Raw genomic sequence first — 21,321 nt, 5'->3', positions numbered from 1 at the left:
AACTTCTCATTCATCTGGTTGTACATGATCTGGAGTTACACAGATCATATAATCATATATGCATATGGGGAAATAATGTCCAATTATCTCTACTATCATTCCTATCCCCCTACCCCCACCCCTCCCTTCACTCCCCTCTGTCTAGTCCAAATTACCTCTAATCTTCCCCGCCCCCTCATTGTGAATTAGTATCTACATATCAGAGAAAACATTTGACCTTTGGTTTTTAATATACTTTTGATATGCTTGGGATAAAGTACTGTCAGATATTCAATGATGTGTTACCTGATTTGTGTATTTGTGTGTGTGTGTGTGTGTGTGTGTTTTGCTGGGATTGAACCCAGGGCCTTGCACCTGCTAGGCAAGCTCTCTAACGCTGAGCCACATCCCAAGCCCTGTCTCACCTATTGAGAGGGCAACTTAAACATTACCAAGTCTCACTATTTTTGTGGAAAAAACTAGTAAAATTAGTCATATATAACATGTTTTCCATTTAAAATTTAATGTTGAAGAAGGTAAAACCATAATGAGTGTCCACTGTAATCTTTTCCAGTGAGTTGAAAGCCACATACCATGAAATTAATCATTTTGAGGTGAACAGTTCAGTGGCATCTATAACAATGCTGTGTGACCCCTATCCTTCATCAAGTTTTAAAACATGTTCAGTGTAATTTTAAAAGACAGGTGATATAAAATTATAAGTAAACTGTGTCTCAAAGATACAAGGAGTTAGAAAGCTAATCGTTCTGTTTTACTATATATTGTGTATGTTTTGCACTATCATACTGTATCCCATAAATATGCACAATTATTTGTCAACTCAAAAGAAAATGTGAAGTTAAAAATCTTCAAAAAACAAAAAGACAAAGTGTGTTGGTATTATAATCATGGGAAGTAAAAAATTAATAGGTTGTTTCAAAGTAAACTAACTATAAAACTCACCATAACATTGTATACAATAAAATCTTTCTATATGAAGTTTTCACATCCTCATCTTTGAGATCATTTATTAAATCTTGAGTTGCAAAGGATCATGAAGAACAAAATGTACCAGAGCCAATTGATCATCATGTTACAAAATGAGAACACAGAAGCACCTTCAATCAATATCAAGCATTCGATACAGCATCTCACAAAATATTTCTAAAAATTAAGTAAAATTGTCTTCTCTGAGAACCTTTTAAGTGGATAAGAATAAAACATAGTCTTGATTCCTCCTCAAAGCGGGCAGAAAATACCTAATACCTGCTCATTAGAAATGACTTTCAACTCACCCATTTAGCATTGTCAGTAATGCAGAAGAACATCAAATGCACGTGGATTTGGTTTGCCCTCAGAGAACTTTTTTGCTTGGTTGGGAGAAAAGTACAGGAAAACAGTTAAATGTTGGTTTATTCCAAAACTTTGTTCATCTGTGATGAATATTGTTGGAATGACAGTGTTTCACTAATCAAGCTAAATTCATGTCAGCCATATTTTGGAACAATCAGAGAATATTTGATAAGGAAGTATCTGAACTGGACATTAAAAGGTTGAACACATGGAAGGGAGTACAGATGGTATTTTAGATAGATAGATGGATATGAAAAATGCCAATTTGTTGGAGGTACAATAATCTGTGTAATTCAATCTCAATTAAAAATGAAACCACACAAAATGTATGTGTTGATTTATCAGCACAGCTCTAGAATGAGGACAAGTTTATAGTCCCAATTGTTAGTATAAAGAAGATGTCAATATCTTCAGCCCTGTATACAAGATGTAATTAAATACTGATACATGACAGTTAAAAACATGACCCAATAAATAGTGACATGAGAAAATCCATGATTTGGAAGATTAGGAAGGACTCCATGGAGGCTGAGGGGATGCTTTAGATTGGTGGGAAGAATCTAACAGGTCCATTTTGGTTCTTGATGCTGTGATAGAGCAGCAAGTTTTTGCAATTTCCTTTAGGGCTTGGAGTTTTCTTGTAAAAAACATGATTTCATATTTCATTAGCAAATGAATATATAATTTACTGTTTATACCTTGTTATCTTAAAAAATGAAATTACTGCTATCATTACTCTATATTATATACCATGAAATAAATTCTCTTTTTTTGAGTAATAAAATTTAGGAGCAAAGAAAAACTTTTTCAAAGAGCAAAATACACAAAAAAGGCAAAAGAGAAAATAAACTTGGATAATGTGGTCAAAACTCAAATGCCCTTTCATCTGCTGGAGCTGTGCTACATACCTCTGAAAATGAATGCAAAACTAGGTAGCCTAGCTTAGATTGAAGTAGAAGAGGAATTTAAATATTTTTTGATGAAATAATAGGATCTTTTTCCAATGAAACTGATTTACAAGAATGTGGATCAGAAATACAAGTGTATGTTACCTTGTTCTTCCAAATCTATTCTGTTATTATGTCTCCTCTTCACCCAGGTTCACTTACTTACATTTGATTCCTTACCTTCAGCAGTGGACCAATTGTAGCAGCAAATCTTTGTCACTCTCTCCATCAACATTTATTACTCCTGTCCTGAGTCTGGACTGGCACTGTGACTACTTAACAAAAAGGATGCAATGGAAATAACTTGTGGCACTTCACGCCCGGTCTTTAACAGGACTGGCAGCTTGTGCTTCCTGTCAGAACCTAACCACCATGCTATTAGAAGCTTAAGCCACATGGAGAGGCCTCAGGCTGGTACACCATTTGACCACCCTCCCAGTTGAGCTCCCAGCTGACATCTGCTTCAGCTGCCAGTCACATGTGTGAGCCACCTTGAATGTTAAGGCCAGATTGTGTCTCCAGTGGGCATGAAACAGGGCAGAAGAACCACTCAGCTGAACCCATTAAATCAATAGCCTAGTGAGACATAATAAAGGTTGCTATTTTAAGCTATTTCAGGGTAGTTTATTTTGCAGCAATATGTAATTGAAATAGATCCCCCAAAAGAGTTGTGGAATTGAGACCATGGAAGAGCTCATTTAATTTAAATTATAAATAGATCATATTTAAATGACCTATGTTTAATCTTTATAACTAACTTCTGAAAATCACTCAGCAAAATTTTAGAAGGCTCTTATTTTGGAAACTAGGCATCTTTAAATTTGTTAACTATAGTAAGATAAAAATTCACATTTGATTCTTTATCCTTTCTACTTCTCTTATTCTTCCATTGAACTGAAATGTAAAAAGTACATAATAGATATACTGTTTTGATTGAAAAATAAAAGCAATGTTTTTTTAACACAAATAGCGTGAGTCAGGCCTTCTTCAAATCTTGGCTCTGTAATTTAGTCATTTAGTCCGTGGCTAAATTACCTAAATTTTCTGAGCCCATGTTTCTTTATTTTCAAGGTAATAAGGACTGTACAGTATTAGCAAAGATCAGAAATAATGTAGCAATAATTCTATGAATGTAGCAGAGTTCCAGGCACATGAATAGAGCTCAAATAAATTTAGCTTTTATTAGGAAGGAGGTGGTATTAGAAGGCTTTGAAAAGATTGCCTCTTTTCATGTTTTTAAGAGGACATGGAACTATGGGTGTTCCTGGATTTTATTAAGGTGGAACTTTAAGGGTTAAATATGGTATGTCCTCATAGCTCTTTCTATAGACATGTGTGTTTCATCCTAAGGCAATTTTGACCTATAACTCCATGTATGCTACCCTTCCTCAACTATTTATTGCAGTAGATCTGATGAAGGGTTAAAGGCAACTTCTGGCTCCTAGTCCCCAGGGTAGAACTAATGGAGAATTCCTTTTATTCTTCACCTCCTGTCCTATTCCCTTTCCCCAGTTGCATTCATCTTCCAATTTATGGAAGAAAACAATTTTATAGGAAGCTGACTCTGCAAGCTGATCTCAGTGCCAGTGTGCCACGGAGTTCATGAAATCCATTCCCAGGGAGCAAACACACTCATCCCAAAGTTTGATGTGTAGTACAGGGCAAGGAATAGTTGTGGCAGCTCTTTAGACACTATCTCTGATGTTTTGCCCTTGCCTTTATATAACATGTTGTCTTTCCTTAAAAGTTTTGGGGGTTTTTAATACAACTAGAGTAACACCCAATAGCGTATTATGTCTGTTCAATATATTAGCTCTTAATTATTAAGGTGAGGTGAGTAGTTGTGATTGGTGCAAGTTAACAACAGACTTTCACATCTCTGGGTTATTGTTCTTGGTTTCTTCTCCCACCTGTCTGACTTGGGGCTAGTGGCACCCCACTTTGGTCTTTGGAAATTTAGATGACCATGCCCAGGTTAAACTGCCAATATATCAGACTTGAGTATTCTATTGGTTTGGGGGTATAATTGAAGAGTTGTCATATGTAAATTGAATAATCTTTGAACAAATTATAAATGAGCCTAATTTAGCCTAAACCTTTGCCTGCTTATATTGTTTTGGAATACTTACATGAATATTAATAGTTAAGATTGTAATGCTTCAATATTTTCTATACTATGAAATGTCATGTCCATCATTAGAATCTTTGTTAAGATAGCTCTTACTACTTTAAAATCAAACAGGGAAAGCTAGGAATTATTTTAAAATATGGTTATTGTTGTATAGATGCAGGTTATATAGCACTGAACTTAAGTATAACTCATTTTGTCCATAAGGTTGTCATAGTTATGGCTACAATTATGCAAATTAATTCGAGCTTTTGTTGTTAGTGATAGTACTGAAAATAAGTTTAAGACATTACTACTCTTGAAATCTTTTATAACTATGGAGTAATTTCATTTTGAAGGAAATGATAATATTCTTATCTCCTGCCATTTGAAGCTTAAACATATTTCAGAGCAGTGGAGATTGTGCTATACAAAATATAAAGTGCTTAAAGCAGATTTTCATAGACTTGAGCTCCAAATTTTACTGCTTCTGGGACTCGTTTGATGGATATATAGTATAGATTTAGAGAGTTTTTAAGACTCCTATTGACAAAGGTGAATACAATGGTTCCTTGGAAACTATTCAGATGTCCAGTCGCAGCAAAGTGTGGATTAAGGTTCAGATGCATATAGCACACACTGAAATGCAACAGAATGTTCCAAAGAGCCTGCATTCTCCATTAAGGACACTGCATTTCTTTCCATCTTTTAATGACTACTGGTTTAACAGGGGTGGGGGGAAAACAGCATTGAAACTATAAGGTACAGCTACTGAAATCTAACCCGAATGGCATGCTCTATTGAAAACCCTTCTTAATACTTGAAGTGCGGTTATAGCTGAGGACATGTGGTGTACATTACAGCATCCAGGGAATTCAACCTCTGCAGTGTGGAGTCACAATGAAAGGCTAATTTAAAAATGAAGCAGTAGCCCTTGCTCCTTTGTATGTTACCAGTGTGTCCTACTCTCTTGACATTAATTTAGCCTGCTCTGGGTAGGACAAGGAAAATGGAAATTCAACAAAAGGGGATGTAGGGGCTTCTCTTCCTTCCCTTAGTACCCCTCATCCTCTAAATACACTCTGCATTTCACACCGGACAGTATAGTCTCACATAGTCATCATAGAATGGGCAGAGCTGTCCATGGTTAGAAAACAATGTTCTAACTGTTGGTTGAAAATTAGGTAATAACAGTCCTGCTGGTGAACAAAACTTATTAGAGTAGGCTAGGGAATGAATGCTATCTCTCAGCAGCAGGCAGGAAGAAATTGCTGTTGAAAAAGCTTACCTCTCTGGGGAGGAATCAAATATCAGACTTTGCCAAGCCTCAGGTCCAACCCATAAGGTCCCAACTACATCCCCCGCCCCATCCCAGCTTTGTTAGATTGCTAGAATTGATTGCTGGCTTTTTCTGACCCAACAGTGGGTGAAGGAAAGAGAGTCAGCAAGAGGGAGAGAAGGCAAGGGGGTGGGGGCCAGAAGTGGGAGACTGGGGCTGCTTTTGTAGAGAAAGAAAGAGAAAGGGAAGAAAAGAGTGGGGGCATGGGGACCAAGCTTAACTGGTGCCTGCCTGCTTCTCTTCGATTTGATGGCCTTTATTCCTTCTAATTGGATAAAATAGGAAGTCACTGGCAGTCCTGTGTTGCTGGGTGTACAGTACTGATTTTACTCAGACCAGCCAACAGCTTAGAGTGGGGATAGAGGGTGGGGGCTGGGAGAGTGGGAAGGGAGAGGGAGGGAGAGGGAGAGAGAGGGAGAGAGAGGGAGAGAGAGAGAGAGAGACAGAGAGGAAGAGAAAGAGTAGAGACAGGACGCGTTTGGGATGAGAGGAAAGAAAGAGAAAGAAACTATGAAGAAGGAAGACTGCAGAGGAAGAAAGTGAGCGCTCAAGAAGGACAAAGAGGAGTGACTGGGGGTGGGGGTGGAGGCAGGGCGGGGAAGGGAGTTACCGCCCCTCCTGGCCGCAGGCTTCCCTTCAGATCCCTCTGTGATGTTACTGTTTGCAGTGATGCTTGGAGGGCAGGCACCTGCTGCTCTGTAATGATTCAGCCTCTTTCAGCCGTCGCGTTAACACAACAGGATGCTGTTGCTACTGTCACTGCTGCCTCTCCTGCCGCCGCCGCTGCTGCCGCCGCCGCCACCGCCGCTGGTCCTGCTTTTGCTTTTACTTCTCCTGCATGACACTTGTTTTCTTCATCTAAGCAGACATCAGCTTCAGCTGCTTGAGGTGAGAAACATGCCTTTCAGTTTGGGCTACTGGTTTACTTAATTAGCCAGCCATCGGTTCTGATTCTATTTTGGCCCCTCCTGAGCAGCCAGGATGGTTTGTAGAAGCATTTAAAAGAACTGGAAAAGTGGCCCAGAAACAACAGCTAAAGAATTTTTTACAATATACTTTTATTTTTTAGTTACCAGAAGCTTTTCCTTCTTTTTTCTTCTTCTTCTTTTTTTTTTTTTTTTTTTTTCTCTTTTATTCCAACTGAACTCCTCTCGCTTTTAATAATGGCCTTGGACTTGGACAACTTATCGATTTCCCCTTCTAAGATGCTGTATCATTTGGTTGGGGGGGGCTCTGCATGGTAATGGACCGTGAGAGAAACCAGGCCTTCTGGAGGTGAACCGATGGAGATTTATTCCCCAGACATGTCTGAGGTGCCTGCTGCAAGGTCCTCCAGCCCCTCAACTCAGCTGAGTACAGACCCATCTCTGGACGGGCTTCCGGCAGCTGAAGACATGCCAGAGACCCAGACTGAAGATGGGAGAACCCCTGGACTTGTGGGCCTGGCGGTGCCCTGCTGTGTGTGCCTGGAAGCCGAGCGCCTGAGAGGTTGCCTCAACTCAGAGAAAATCTGCATTGTCCCCATTCTGGCTTGCCTGGTCAGCCTCTGCCTCTGCATTGCTGGCCTCAAGTGGGTATTTGTGGACAAGATATTTGAGTACGACTCTCCTACTCACCTTGACCCTGGGGGCTTAGGCCAGGACCCTATTATTTCTCTGGATCCAACTGCTGCCTCAGCTGTGTGGGTATCGTCTAAGGCATATACTTCACCTATCTCTAGGGTTCAGTCTGAAACTGAGGTTCAAGTTACAGTGCAAGTTGGCAATGCTGCTGTATCCTCTGAACCTTCAGTAGCACCAACCCTGAAGAATCGTATTTTTGCTTTTTCTTTCCTGCCATCCACTGCACCATCCTTCCATTCACCCACTCGGAACCCTGAGGTGAGAACACCCAAGTCAGCAACTCAGCCACAAACAACAGAAACTAATCTCCAAACTGCTCCTAAACTTTGTAAGTAGAGAGAGAAAGAGAGAAAGAGAGATGATGGTGGTGCATAAAGGGTGGGCTGCAGCTCTGAGGAGGTGTTCTCTAGAACCCGTGTGTAGCTGCTTTCTTTTTTCTTGCGTTTTAATTGCATGGTTTTGTTGGAGCAAATCATGTGACTCTCATGCTCCTGGTAGTATTGAAGAGATGAGTTAAAAAAAAAAAAAAATCTTACAAACTCCTGGTATGAATCAGTCTTCTAAAAGCAGCTCCCTCTAGCCTGATTGTTAAATCTGGGGTTGGGGATCCAAAACTTCAGCGTCAGAAAGACCTGTTTGAATTTAAGTTAAATTCAGTTATCTCTGATGTTTTTAAAAATTAAAACGTCAGACCAGACTTTATCTTTTTTATCTGATTTCTGTATTCCTATGAGCATTATGTGGCATCTACTTTTCTCTATTGTAAATGTTGCCCCAAATTGCTTGTTACCTGTCTCCATCTTTTCTTCCTGTTCCTTCACCACTTCTCCCCACCTTTGTGTTTTCATTGTTTCTTCTCAAAACTGTAGCAAGTCTCAAGACCTTGACAGTGCTCTGCTCTCCCTGGCCTGAAACTATTGCTGTCCCACCCAGTTTGTACTTTCGGCTACTGAGCACTTTAGGAGCAGTTTTATTTTGTTCAAGACACATTACAATTCTGCATGAAGGGATTTTCCCAGATTAGTTTTGTCTTCTATAATCAGAAATTTAAATAGCTTCCTTGGCAGTCATTAAAAAGTATAAGCTCCATTAGTGAGGCACATCATTTTTTTTTTTTTTTTGACATGTGTCATTTTAGCCCACCAGGTTGCAGCAGCCTGGTTTAACAATGTATGAGTGAAGAGACTACGCTCTTAAAACAATTCAGAACTCAGAACAATATAATGCTGTCTGCACTTAGTCATTATGAGAGCTTTATAATGGAGAGTTGACAAGGATGAAACCATGACAGGTCAGATTATTCTAAACATCTACATATAGAAGGGAGGAGTTTTGTAGCTTTTTTCTCCTGATCTTTTTAGTTTTGTTCCCTATCACTTTTTACCATTGCTGAATATTTACTTACTAGAAAAAAGTAAAAGATCAAATAATTTTTTTCTTACAGTCTTTAAAAATCTTTCAGAGATAAAAGAGATGAAGGTAGAGAATCTGTGATGCAATATCCCATCCATTTTCCCGGTAGATCATAATGATGAATAAAGAATACCTCCTTCAGACTTTGTGTTTAGTATGCATTAGTGCAGTGTGTTACAGAAATACACAGGGCAAACTTGCTTGCAAAGATTCAAGATCTTTTCACACACACAACAGTTTTGGTAGCAAAGACTTGAATCTTCTTTTTCCCCCCAGATGTAATTAGGAAGACCTTTCTTATGCAGACACTGCTTTGCATCTTTATCGAATCCCTGAAGCATCATTAAAGGTCTGACAGACATCACTGCATTCTCTGCCTCTTCCCACCTGGCAAAGTGACCGGGAAATAATACCCAGATGAAATGACAGGCTATAAAAAGCAAGTGCAGATCCTGCACAGAGAAGCAGAATTCACCACGAAGACAAGGTTACTTCTTTGTCTTCATCATTTTCAACTTAAGTCTTTAATTAAAATATGCCTGGGTAGGTTGAATTGGCCCTTGCCTCCCCCGCAAAGAAGGATGGTTCTTTGGAAAAGCCTTCACCTAAATTCTGTAATTTTATCATTTGATGAAATCATGCAAAGAAATATCAGCATTTTTCTGATCTAGGACCTTGTTAGAAAGTAGTTGTGAAGTTTCAAGAAATTGTTTACAAAGGGAAATTCTTCTAAGTGTTTTAATAGAATATACATTTCATATAGTATATCTTTTTCTTTCTTTTTTTTTCCCCAAGACAGGGCATTGATTTTGTGGCATTTACAATAAGTGGATAAGATTTACTGCTGCCTAAAAGCATCACAGTGGCCAGTTCTGGCCAGATACACAGCTATAGCATTCTGAAATCCATCAGAGATAAGCAGCGTGAAAAAATAGTTTTCTCCTGAAAACTTAGTAAATAGTTGGTTAACATTTTAAAGCCCATAGGATTTTCTATGTGGGAAAGTGTTAATTTTTTGGATTGGTACCTTAAAAAATATTATGAGTTCATATTTTTGGGGCAGGTAGGGTATTATTCTAGGCTGCTTTGCTTTCAGAAACCTGTGATTGGTTATTTTTTGTTATTTTAAAAGATAGTAACCATTAAATAAAGGAAAAAAATCTTGCAGTTTTTCAACTAAGAATTGGTCAGTTGCAGAAAAAACTGGGTATTTTCTTTTATCATGCATGTTTTTGACATGAACTAAGCTGTCTTGACTTATAGTTTTAAATGACATTATCATATCTGAAATGTGCTCTGCAGTGGTTTCAGGACTTTATGCTCCCTTTTCCATTTTCCTTCTGTCTCAGCATATTCAGCATATTATACACAGGGCTGTAGCCTTCAAGGTCATAGTCTGTTGAGGGCTAATTGATTCTTCTTTATCCTGGAGCCTGAGAGAGTAGAAGAGGAACAATCCCAGTAATTGTGTCTGCTCTGTTAGTCCCCAAACCAATCTATATCCTCATATTAGGATTTCATTTTATAAATACTAGAATTACTCCCTTCCTCAATGACTCTTGTTAAATTATAACATGTTTTTCATCTTTATTAGAGTAAAAGGACAAATCATGGCATTTAAAATTGCCTATAGGTATAGTGACTATGTCTGATTTTCCCAACATGGTATTTCTTTCATTATGTAATATAATTTTATGGTTTCACCATATTAATATATTTACACATGTGTCTTATGAAGTCTAACATAAGACTGGGATGAAAATATTTATATGAATGTGTAAGTATGCATATCTATTATTCTGAAGTTTTTCTCTGTGTTTTTAGTGGTCTTTAACCAACACAAAGTTTATATTGCTGTGAAACTAAGTTTTTGATTTTCATTGAATCACATAATACTTGGACCATATTTTGGGGGAGGGGGATGCTGGGATGGAAACTAGGGCCTTGTACATGCTAGGCAAGCACTCTACTACTGAACTATATCTCAAACCCAACTCATTAATTTATTTTCTTTGCCTAGGCTTTAAATTTTTTCTTACCTTCTCTTTATATGGAGAGGATTAACTTTTGGGAGGTTGCAATTACCATAAAAAGAGCTAGTTATTTAGATTGTATCCAGGAAACTGTAGTATCATCTTGAAAAACAATGTTTTCTAGATGGAAGATGTTACATGACAACAGACTCTCAGATGCAAGAATATATTGGTATTTTCACCTTAGGCCAATTTTGTTTTGCTTTGTTTTAAATCTTTTTATTAGATTGCATGGCAAACCATTATTATCACAGTGACGATATGAATCACCCACCACCATCTGCATAAGATCAACATGATGAATTAAACATACCAAATAATTTCTTCCCTTTGGTTCCAAAGTGCCATTCACTTTAGTTCAAGTGGATTTTTTTCCTACTTCCTTATGACTGTACCTGAAGGAGTTTTGGAAGTGATTTCAAGTAACTTCTCTGCACTTTCACCATGTTTGTTTTTAGCCTAAAACACTAAAAATGGGAAGGAACTGAAAGATTCTCAACTTGAACCAAATAGTTGAAGCAATTAGTAAAATTCTTCTACTTAAAGTTACTAAACTAAAAAGCCTTAATGAAATCCAAAGAAATAGAAAATAGGGTACTAGTATCCTGTCTTCCAGAATTTAAACATACACACACACACACACACACACACACACACACTTTCTGTGACTCTCTGCTCTTTCTTCCTGACATTTTATTTCTATTCCAGAGAGTTAAAGCTGGAGACTAAGTCTAAGTGACTGACAATTAGGCAGGTATTTCAAATGGGACCACTGGCAAAATGTGTATAGTTCACATCACCAAAATTAAATTTTCTTCTCGCCTTCCTGTTTTGCTCTTATTAAATATTTAGTAGTGGGGGTCTTTTCCCTTTTTATTTGATCATCCATACCACATTCAGCTTGCTTTTGAAAACAGTGTGGGTTGCCCAGGGTGAGCTGTTCCCTAATAGATAGCAGATGGCTATATGGCTCACCTCTTTCCTGCACATCCTGCTTTGATTTTGCCTCTGTATTCCTTTGTGATACCCAGATCAGCCCTCTTCCTCGTCTTCCTTCCCTATTACATTTTTAATCTCTCTTATTGTTCTCATTATGATATTATGGCTTCACATGGCAGGATTTCTTTGCATCCTAAGACACCAAAGCATCTTCACCTATCTTTTCTCATATAATTTTATTTATTGCATTTTAATATTCACTGGCATTTGCCTATGCCACAAAACACATACAAAAAAATATACACCACCTTCTTTTTTGGCACAATTGAAATACATGTTGTTCTTCTTTCTTGTTCCCTCCCATAGTGTTCTTGATGCCAGTTTCTCTGCTGATTTCTTGTGTTTGTTCATGCTAGCATTTATACATTCCCAGAAAATCATTAAGTCCCAAGTCATGCAGCTTTCTTCTTCCTCCTTCTCTTGTCCTTTTAGTAACACTTCATAGTGTCCTTTCAAAGTGTGAAGGAAGATGTATTTTATAGATCAAATAAGCAAAGCATTAAAAAGTTATGGCTTATCTAGAAGTTCCCGAGAACTAAGGATATAACTCTTGTCCACTGAGTTTATTGAACTTTCTATTACATCATATACCTACCCATGTCTACTTTTATGCTCATGGCTCCACTTTTATTATTTTTGCTATATGTTAGTGTTGAATTTTTCTTCTACTATTTCCAGTTTCTCTCCATTCAGTGAAGGTACATTAAGTGCCTGGTATGTGCCAGGCACTGTTCTGAACTGGTTATGTGATAGTGACAAACTGTAGAGATCATTGCCCTCACGCAGCTTATAGTCCAATTGATTTTAAGACTCTGGCCACATAACTCACTTTGAGGTATTTTGCTACTTTTTTATATACAATGCATTCAGCATCTCTTCTCTGGACCTTCATTTTATTCACTGTCTGCCTCTCCTGTTCTTCCCTCAGTATGTTTTTCTTTTCCTTCTGATAATCATGGAACACTTACCCAGCAGTGTCCTTTATCTTAAAGTGACTAGTCCCACCTCTTCTACCAACAAGTTGGATAGCCTTGGTTGAATATATTTCTAGTCCTTTTGGGGTATTCAGTGTGTGTCTGTGCCTGCATGTGCGCATTTGCATGTGTGAGTGTGTGTGGTTCTGGAGATTGAACCCAGGGCCTCATACATGCTAGGCCAACATTTTACCATTGAGCTATGTCCCCAGCCCTTGGAGGCATTCTTTTTTTTCAATTATTTTTTTATTTTTTCAGACTGCATTTTGATTTATTGTACATAAATGGAGTATGTCTTTTCCTTTCTCTGGTTGTGCACGATGTAGATTCATACCATTTGTGTAATCATACATGTACATAGGGTAATGATGTCTGTCTCATTCCACCATTTTTCATACCCCCGCCCCTCCCACTTCCCTCTATATAAAGTTCCTCCATTCTTCTCTCAAACCCCCACCCCTCACCCCATTATATAACATCATCCACTTATCAGAAAATGTATACATAATTCTTCTAGCATGTAAAGATTGTAAGATTATTTTCAGGTTCTAGAAAACCAGTAGCTGTACATATCTTTACATCAATATCTTGGTTGTATCTTCTATGTGGTGTTTTGATTTGAAGAACATTAAGATTATTCAGATAGTCTCAAAATTTTTTAGTTTTACTGTCCAGAGAAAGGCTAGAATGTACCATGAAGTTGTTAATTCTCAAACTGCATAGACACATGAGTTCATGTCCCATACAGATGAAGACAGATTGACTAGAAGTGAAGTTAATCCTCAGGATTTCCAAACCTTTTCAAAGGTACTGCAGTGAATTTGACCTCAAGTGTGTGAAAGCATTCAAAAGTTATTTCTGAAAAATATAATGGATGTCTTATAGTTGTAGAATTGTGTTTGTTGACCATCTTTAGCAATACCTGAGTTACTTCCCAGGTAAGGACAAGCAGGTCTAGAAAGTGAAGTGACTTCTCAAGGTTATTCTGTCAGTTGGTGGCAGTGCTGAAGACTAAGCCCAAAGTGATATTTTGCTTTGCCCCACCCAGTTTTTCTTCCCAAAACAGTTTTTAGTAAATATTATTGTAATTTAAATAGTTTTTATTTTCCCATTTATTATTCAAATCCTAACTAATAAAACTTTTATCACTCCATTGCAGATGTCTTCTTTGGAAAACAGAATTTACCTTTATGATTTTTTTTTTTTTTTTTTTTTGGTGGGGGAGGGAGATGCCAGGGATTGAACTCAGGGGCACTCAGCCGCTGAACTACATCTTGAGCCCTATTTTGTATTTTAGTTAGAGACAAGGTCTCACTGAGTAGCTTAGTGCCTCACTGTTTCTGAGACTGACTTTGAACTTGTGATCTTCCTGTCTCAGCCTCCCAAATTGCTGAGAGCACACGCATGCACCACCACACTCAGAGGACCTTTGGACCTTTATGATTTTGAACAATTTAGGATAACCCTCTGGAGATTGGACACCCATCTCCCAGTATCATAGAGCAGGGGATAAGTTCTTCAAAGTTTAAACTTCTATTTTTTTTACTGTGGATTATAATTACACATAATGGTGGGATTTGTCATACATGCACGTAACATAATTTGGTCAATTCCATTCCCTAGTACCTTCCCTTTCTCTTTCCTTCTCCCTTACTCTGGTTGCTTCCTCTACTCTACTGGTCTTCCTTCTATTTTTATGAGATCCTCCCATATATGGGATAATTTTTTTTTTTTTTTGGTGGGGGGTACTGGGGCACTTAACCACTGAGTCACTTTCCTTATATTTTGATATGTGGTCTCACCTAATTCCTTAGGGCCTTTCTAAGTTGCTGAGTTTGGCTTTGAACTTGTGATCCCCCTGCCTCAGCCTCCTGAACTGTATATGGGAGAATTTTTACTGATCAGCATTATCCCAACTAAAATGTTCCACCATTTGAAAAGAAATCAGTCCTTATTACTGGCAGTATTCAAGCAGTGAACCTGTTGGGGGAAATTGGTCTTCCAAGCAGGTCATTAAGTGTTTGGCCTCTAAAGTCCCTTACAGATCTGGTTCTCTCATCTCTTGTCTAAAGGCATTTGCTTTCCATTTTGGCAGACTTGAATTTAAATCCTACTTGCCCCTCTTCATGACTTTGAGCAAGTAAGATCATACCTCTGAATCTGTTTCTCATTTATATGTGATAATTGTAATACCCAACTTGAGGCTATTAAATGAGCTATTGCAAAGGCTCAAGTCCTAGGCCTGAAACATCACAAATTCAAAACCAGTACCAACTTTATTCTTTCTTTTTGCCTTTGCTCCTTTCTTTTTTACTTTGTCCTTTGCCTTCTTTGATCTTGACAGTGGTTTCATGTCCAAGCTTGTAGAATAAATTTAGGAGTTTGGGAATCTTATGAAAAACTTAGAAGAAAGCCAAGAATTGAAGAAGCACCATGGCAGCAAAGTAGAACCTGCAGTAGAAACTTATATCAAACACCAGCTGTGCTCCTTTGAACAAATCAACTCACCACTTGAGATTTAATTTTTACATCCAAACAAATGGGAATGTTAATACCTAAAGCTCTTGAGAGATTGTGCTAAGGACAGAACAGTTTGCTCTGTGTGAAAAAAACAAAAACAAAAACAAAAAAACTTCTTGTTAGGATGGGTCTTAAGAAATACTGGTATCTTTCCCTCTGTCAGGGTTTACATATGCATATATTCACAGATGTTAACATTTCTAGGAATAAATTGTAGGGTTCTTTATAAGTGGATTAATTTATTACGTCTTAGGACAATATAGAACTTTAACTACTTGAGCCTTAGTGCTATAAAAAGAGTGATTTTTTTTTCTTATAAAAATTGGCTAGGATAACAAGCTTATTAGTCTTTGAGTGATGTTCAAAAATTACCTCGCCAGGGGCTTTAAGACAGGCAGAATGATAAGGAGATACTTGTAAGAGAGAAAAACAGAAGCAACTAAAATTGTGTTTGTTAGGGAAGATTGAAAGGGAATAGTTTAGATGTAGCACAAGAAAGAAACTTGGCTAGAAAGATCATGAATCCTTAATTTGAATAAAGATTATATTTACATTACTCTTTTTATCATTCCTATCTGGAATTTGCTGGCCCTACAAGATAGGAATTAAGGTCTAAGAGCCATTTTCAGCATTTAAAAAATAAACCATGGAAATAACAATTTACATAGAATAATTTTACATGAGTCGAATCAAACAGAAATTATTTTAATTAAAAATACAATATTTTAATATATAATAAATGTGTATACATGTGCATATCACATAGTCCATATACAAAATATTCTAGATAATAGAAAATGATTTCATAATTAATGAAGAACATTGAATAGATGAAAATCTTTAAAGTATATGAGAAAATATTGTTTATTAATAGGTTTAGGGAAGGGAGAGGGTGCACAGAATCTTCTGGACCCAAGTACTACTGGAGGTTTTTAAAAGATCTAAGAGAAAAATATGCTGTTATGGGAGTGGAAAATAATCATACCTTAAATATATATTAGGAATTCTGTTGTAATGAACTTAAAGTGAAATCTTATTAGCTAAGACTGTTGATCACAAACCCATGAAAAGGAAAAAAAAAAAGCAACTTCTTTTCTGAATACATGTACTTAAAGGACTTTGGTGTTTTTGTTGTGCATCTAATGACTTTTCTTAGAGATACAGTTTCATAAGAGCTTGTCATTTATAAAAATGTATAGTAGCAAGCATAATAAATGTTTTCATTTATTCTTTAACATAGAGCTATAAATATGTGAAAACTATGTTTTGATCACCTTGACTGTTATTATTTCAATTATAATATATTTGCCACAGAAATTAAACTAGGAATCAATATTGGAGCAATGAAGCAAACATTTCTAACGGAAAAATATTTAACAGCAATCTAGGGTAGATTTTACCGGGGTCTAGGTTTTGATCATGCAAATAGGACCACTAAAATTTAATGAGAAATAATGTATCACTTGCTCAGGTAAAGCAATTTTTATTTTCCATCAGGACAAACAACGACAAGGCACAACAAGGCTTGATTTACTTTAATTTTCAGCAACATTCAATCGAGTGTTTGAATTGCTTTTCTTGGGTTGGTATTCCATCTTGAACTGTATTTTATACAAAAGTTAATATAGAATTTACTATGTGTGCTAAATCTCCAATACCAAAAAACTTTCCTCTGTAATTCATTTTATTTCAAGAACTCAATTTAAAATTAAAACGAATGTGCATACACACAGACGCATTTGAAAGTTCAGAGCAGCACTGAAGATAATGGTAGTTGCCACTAGAAAGTAAACAGAATTCTTAGACAAAGAAACATCATTAGGTCTTCTAAGTCTAAACTGTGTTACCACAGTTGGTGTAAGATGTTGATATTTTTTTCTGCAAAGCACCTCCCTTTGTCTTCCCATTTTTTCCTATCTTACTTATTTCCCATTCCTTTTTTTCCTCCACACTGTTCTTTCACACCCCACTATTCTTTCTTCTCCAATGATTTCCCTACATGTTCCTCCTCCACATTTCTCTCTCCAACCCTTTCTGAAACCATTGTCCCAGAGCACCAGATTTTATGGAGCACAAGGCCCAGGCCTGTGGTTTCTCACCATGGGTCAGGGGAGAGAATGAAAGAGACCTTAACCACAGACTTGACCGCGATTAGCCCAATGACTTTCAATGTTGCCTCTTCCTTTGCTAAGCAGCAGGAAGTTGTTTTATGAAATATGTTGGTGCCACAGCAATAAAAGCTCCATAAATAAATGGCATGATCTAAGGACAGTGGAATTGAACCCTTGTTAGCATTTGTTTGTAATCCCTTGGTAGAGCTTCCTGGTGGTAATTGCTTGCTCTTCTGGGAGCAAAAGGAATCAGTAACCATCGATTGTTACATGATGCTAAGTATTGCCTACAAAGCAAATCTTAAGAATGATTAGTAACAGAGTTCAGTGTTATAGCTCTGACCTCTCCTTACTATAATCCTTTAAAGCAAACTGGATTTTGCAGTTTTTTCTATCACACAACTCTTAGGGTTTTTCCAAATAAAGAGAAAAAACAATGTTATGTAATCAGTAAAGACTTTGATTGCAAAGAAAATGAAAAAAAAAAAAATGTAAAATAGTCACTTCAGTCTCAGTATCGTTCTTTAGTGATACATTTAAGTTAATACCTGACCAGAACGTTCAGTTTTGCAGGAACCTGATCCTATAATTGTACTTGGCTGAGATTAGTGGAAGCTGAGGAATAATAGTCAATGACCCTAATGTCTTACTCAGTAAAATATTTGTGAAAATTTTGGCATCAAATACAATAAGACTTTGGCTTCTCAAAATCTTTGGATATTCATTGTCTAAGATTGTAGTTTTCTAAATAAATAGCTCATGATTTGTCACCTTGAAATTTCAATTTATCTTTTGGATTGACATCATAAATATCTTTCATACATATCATTAACATCCTTTTAAGTGGGATTTATTGAATATAGGATCTTTGTAATTTTGAATAGTGTGCTTTTTTAGGACATATTGAATTATATCAGGGATTCTAGCCCTTGTACTAGCTAACCCCAGACTAATGTGTATTTTGAATGAATGCTAGGTTATCGCATAATGAAAATTGGAATGTCAGAGCTATAAGGCATCATAGAGACAATTTAAATGAAACCTTTTATTTTAGCCCAGATAAACAAACCCAACAATGTTAAACTTCTTGACAGAAAACATATAAAACCAGACAATTTTCATGAAGTTTTCACATATTTTGTCCTTTTGGCTATACAGTATATATTAATCATATAGCTTTTCTACAGTTCTTCTAATTATAGTTCTGATCTATGATATTTATAAATTAGAAACTTTTTTGTAAATTTGTGATTTTTGTCATATTTTAAGCAAGCTGAACATTTATCTAGAGGATAAAATCTCTCTGAGCAAAACTTTCTCCTTAAGAAAATGTATGTCCCAATGACATATTTTGTTTATATGTCATTCTTCCTGTATTCTGGATCAGCAGACTTCAAGAATTAGAGGTGAATGATAAATGAAGAAGAAGAATATTACTCAGTTCTCATAGCCCTTGGATTTAGAAGGCATGAGTTTAATTCCCAGATGTTTAATTGTCCACTAGTTATTCCTTTCATAATAAGGAGAATGGGGGTAATAAATCTTTAGACATTGATCATAGCCTGTAATAGGAAATCATTTTTTGAACATATGAATGCTACTAACTTAGTCATTGTGCTTTATTGAACCTGTTTCGAAATTGATTGTGAAATTTTATGATTCACAAAGTAGAAATTACTTTTATTTAATTTTCCTTAGATATACCATAGTCAATATTTAGAAAACACTCATATTATCTTATAAACTCTTCTCTGGTATCTGAGGTCCTCCCACAGAAGGACCCCAGACTTCCTATCCCCAGAGCTCCAGCTGTCTCCTCATCCCCACCCATATGGTCCATGTTCTAGCCAACTGGGATTGTACACTAAATATTATTTTATTTCTCCTTTCCATCTGTTTACCCATCCTGTTTCTCTACCGTAAGTGTTCTTTTCCCACAGTCTATACCTTTCCAAATTCTGCTTAGGCCTCCAGACTCACTGTCTCTCTTAGATGTGGACCCTTTTCTCATAGTGCCCTATAGTATGTTGCTTGAGCTTCATGGTGGTACTTACTTGCATTTTGACTTGTGATGTTTTTATTTCCATCTTGCTATTCATAGTAGACTGAAAATTTCCTATGTTCTAGAGTTATAGTTCTTTTATTGTCCTTCCCTAGACAGTGTCAAAGTATTTTATATGAAGTAAGTATTCCATTTATATATTTTTAGAATAAAGAGTATACTGACTTGCTTACAGTAGTGGAGGAGGATGGAAAGGATGTAAGCTGTTTTTTAAATTGCTGAGTTTATTCTTTACAAACTTTAGAGATGTGATTTTGGACACTTTAATATGTGACTTACAAAGTCTGTGTATGTAGCAGCATTGTGTATATATTCTCTTAAAAGTTCATATCATGGGACATAAGAGACTTAAGGTTACAAATAATTTTACTTCATGATAGTACAGTTATTAAGAACATGCATAGTAGAAGCAAGTGCCTGGTTCAAATCCCAGCCCTGTCTCTGACTGTGTGACAGCATGCACGTTTTAGAAACTATCTATGCCTTCATTTCCTCATTGGTGAAATGATGGCAATTGTGGTGTTGTAAGGATACGATAATTTGATGTAAATAATGCATTTGGAGTTGTGACAGAATACACTGACTTGTGGCACAATACAAATATGAGCTGTTTTTACTATGAAGTTTTTGAAATTAAATTTCACTTCTTTTAATCTCAAATTTGATACTTTGCTATTACTGTAACAGTTGTGAAAAAAGGAGCACACAAGAGATAACAGGGATGTGGAGATGCCACCATTTTTGTTAAGGTTGTTCATGTGGTTTCTCTTGTGTGTGATTTGTGTTACTGTCATATCTGCATTTTTCTCAGGAATGAAGAGGGCAATCAGGAAGTTTAGATGGTCTGAAACAGAAAGTTGCTCTCCCTGGCCATCTATTTATACTGATGTGGATAATCATTTGCCTATATACCTAAATTTATTGCTGTGAATTCCCACTATCATAAAATAATGGGAAAGTTCAGGAGATAAATAACTCCTCTTAGTTCTTCAAGAGCAATTGCAGAATCTTTGAATTTCATCATGGTCTCACTTTCACAAGACAGAAATCTCATTACCCAGATGTACTCAAAAAATTAATGGGATGATTGGTGCTGTCAGTGATGATAATGATTTGGAAGTATCTGAATTTTATTAAATAAGATCACAGGAGAACCATTAACATTTAAAGACATAGGAGATCTTATAGATAAGTTGGTCAAAACATTTTACTATACTAATGAGGAAATCAAGATCCAGAAATGTAAAATAGTAGGGTCTTAACTTACATACTTGTAGCAAGAAATAGCAATTCACAAAAAAATGGGGATGGCACCTCATTTAGTGTTTTTATTAATAGTCCATGCTGCTTCCTATAAATCAGATTATTTTTTTAAAGCTGGAAGAAATTAACTTTTCCTCATCATTCCTTATTTTTTGAGTGCCTGCTGAATAAACTTTGTTCTTGGTGTTTACCTAAAAAGAGAGAAAACCGATAAAAGAATAATAAAAAAGGAAATCTTGTGAAAATTTAAAAGGTGGTATAGCATATGGAAAAAAATAGCACTGAGAGAGGAACATGGCCATCTTAAACTGAATGGTCCAGGTAGTCTGCTGTGAGAAGCTAACAGCTAATAAAAGATGTGAAAGAGGTATCCATGTGGATCGTGGAAGAAGAATGTTCTAGACAGGGAACAAACCAGGGTAAAAGCCTTAGGGGATTTAGCTGCATACCTGGCAAGGCAGGAAGAACCAGCAAGCCACAGTGACTTGAGTATAGAGAAGGAGGAAAAGAGGCTTAAGAGATTTTCCAAACTCCAGACTGTGTGAAGCTTCCTTTTCTAACCAAGGTAGTGGTACCGAATTCTTAACGAATACAAATAT

General features: G+C 36.6%; 2 protein-coding genes across 12 annotated transcripts in view; both read left to right on the top strand.

The window, feature by feature from the left end:
• The window catches only part of NRG1 (neuregulin 1), a 209,501-nt gene that overhangs the window by 88,290 nt on the left and 99,890 nt on the right, over positions 1-21,321 (top strand). For 3 of the 11 annotated variants that reach the window (XM_079140221.1, XM_079140215.1, XM_079140220.1), the window contains exon 1: positions 6,722-7,675. The exons of 6 other annotated variants lie outside the window; for them this stretch is intronic. In XM_079140221.1, coding sequence (XP_078996347.1) covers positions 7,009-7,675 — 667 coding nt within the window. In that variant the 5' untranslated portion in view covers positions 6,722-7,008. Of the gene's footprint in view, positions 1-6,715; positions 7,676-21,321 lie in introns of those variants that run through there. 2 more of the 11 variants (XM_079140226.1, XM_079140227.1) reach the window with 2 other exon arrangements.
• LOC306661347 (uncharacterized protein) lies at positions 6,339-6,655 on the top strand (the record flags this gene model as incomplete). The annotated part of the gene is made up of 1 exon (XM_079140275.1): positions 6,339-6,655. The coding sequence occupies exon 1, from the start codon at positions 6,467-6,469 to the stop codon at positions 6,653-6,655; it is 189 nt and encodes a 62-aa protein (XP_078996401.1). The 5' UTR covers positions 6,339-6,466.

This window comes from Sciurus vulgaris, assembly GCF_902686455.1.
Source record: "Sciurus vulgaris genome assembly, chromosome: 5".
NCBI lineage: Eukaryota > Metazoa > Chordata > Mammalia > Rodentia > Sciuridae > Sciurus > Sciurus vulgaris.
This window is presented reverse-complemented; position numbering and strand designations above follow the sequence as displayed.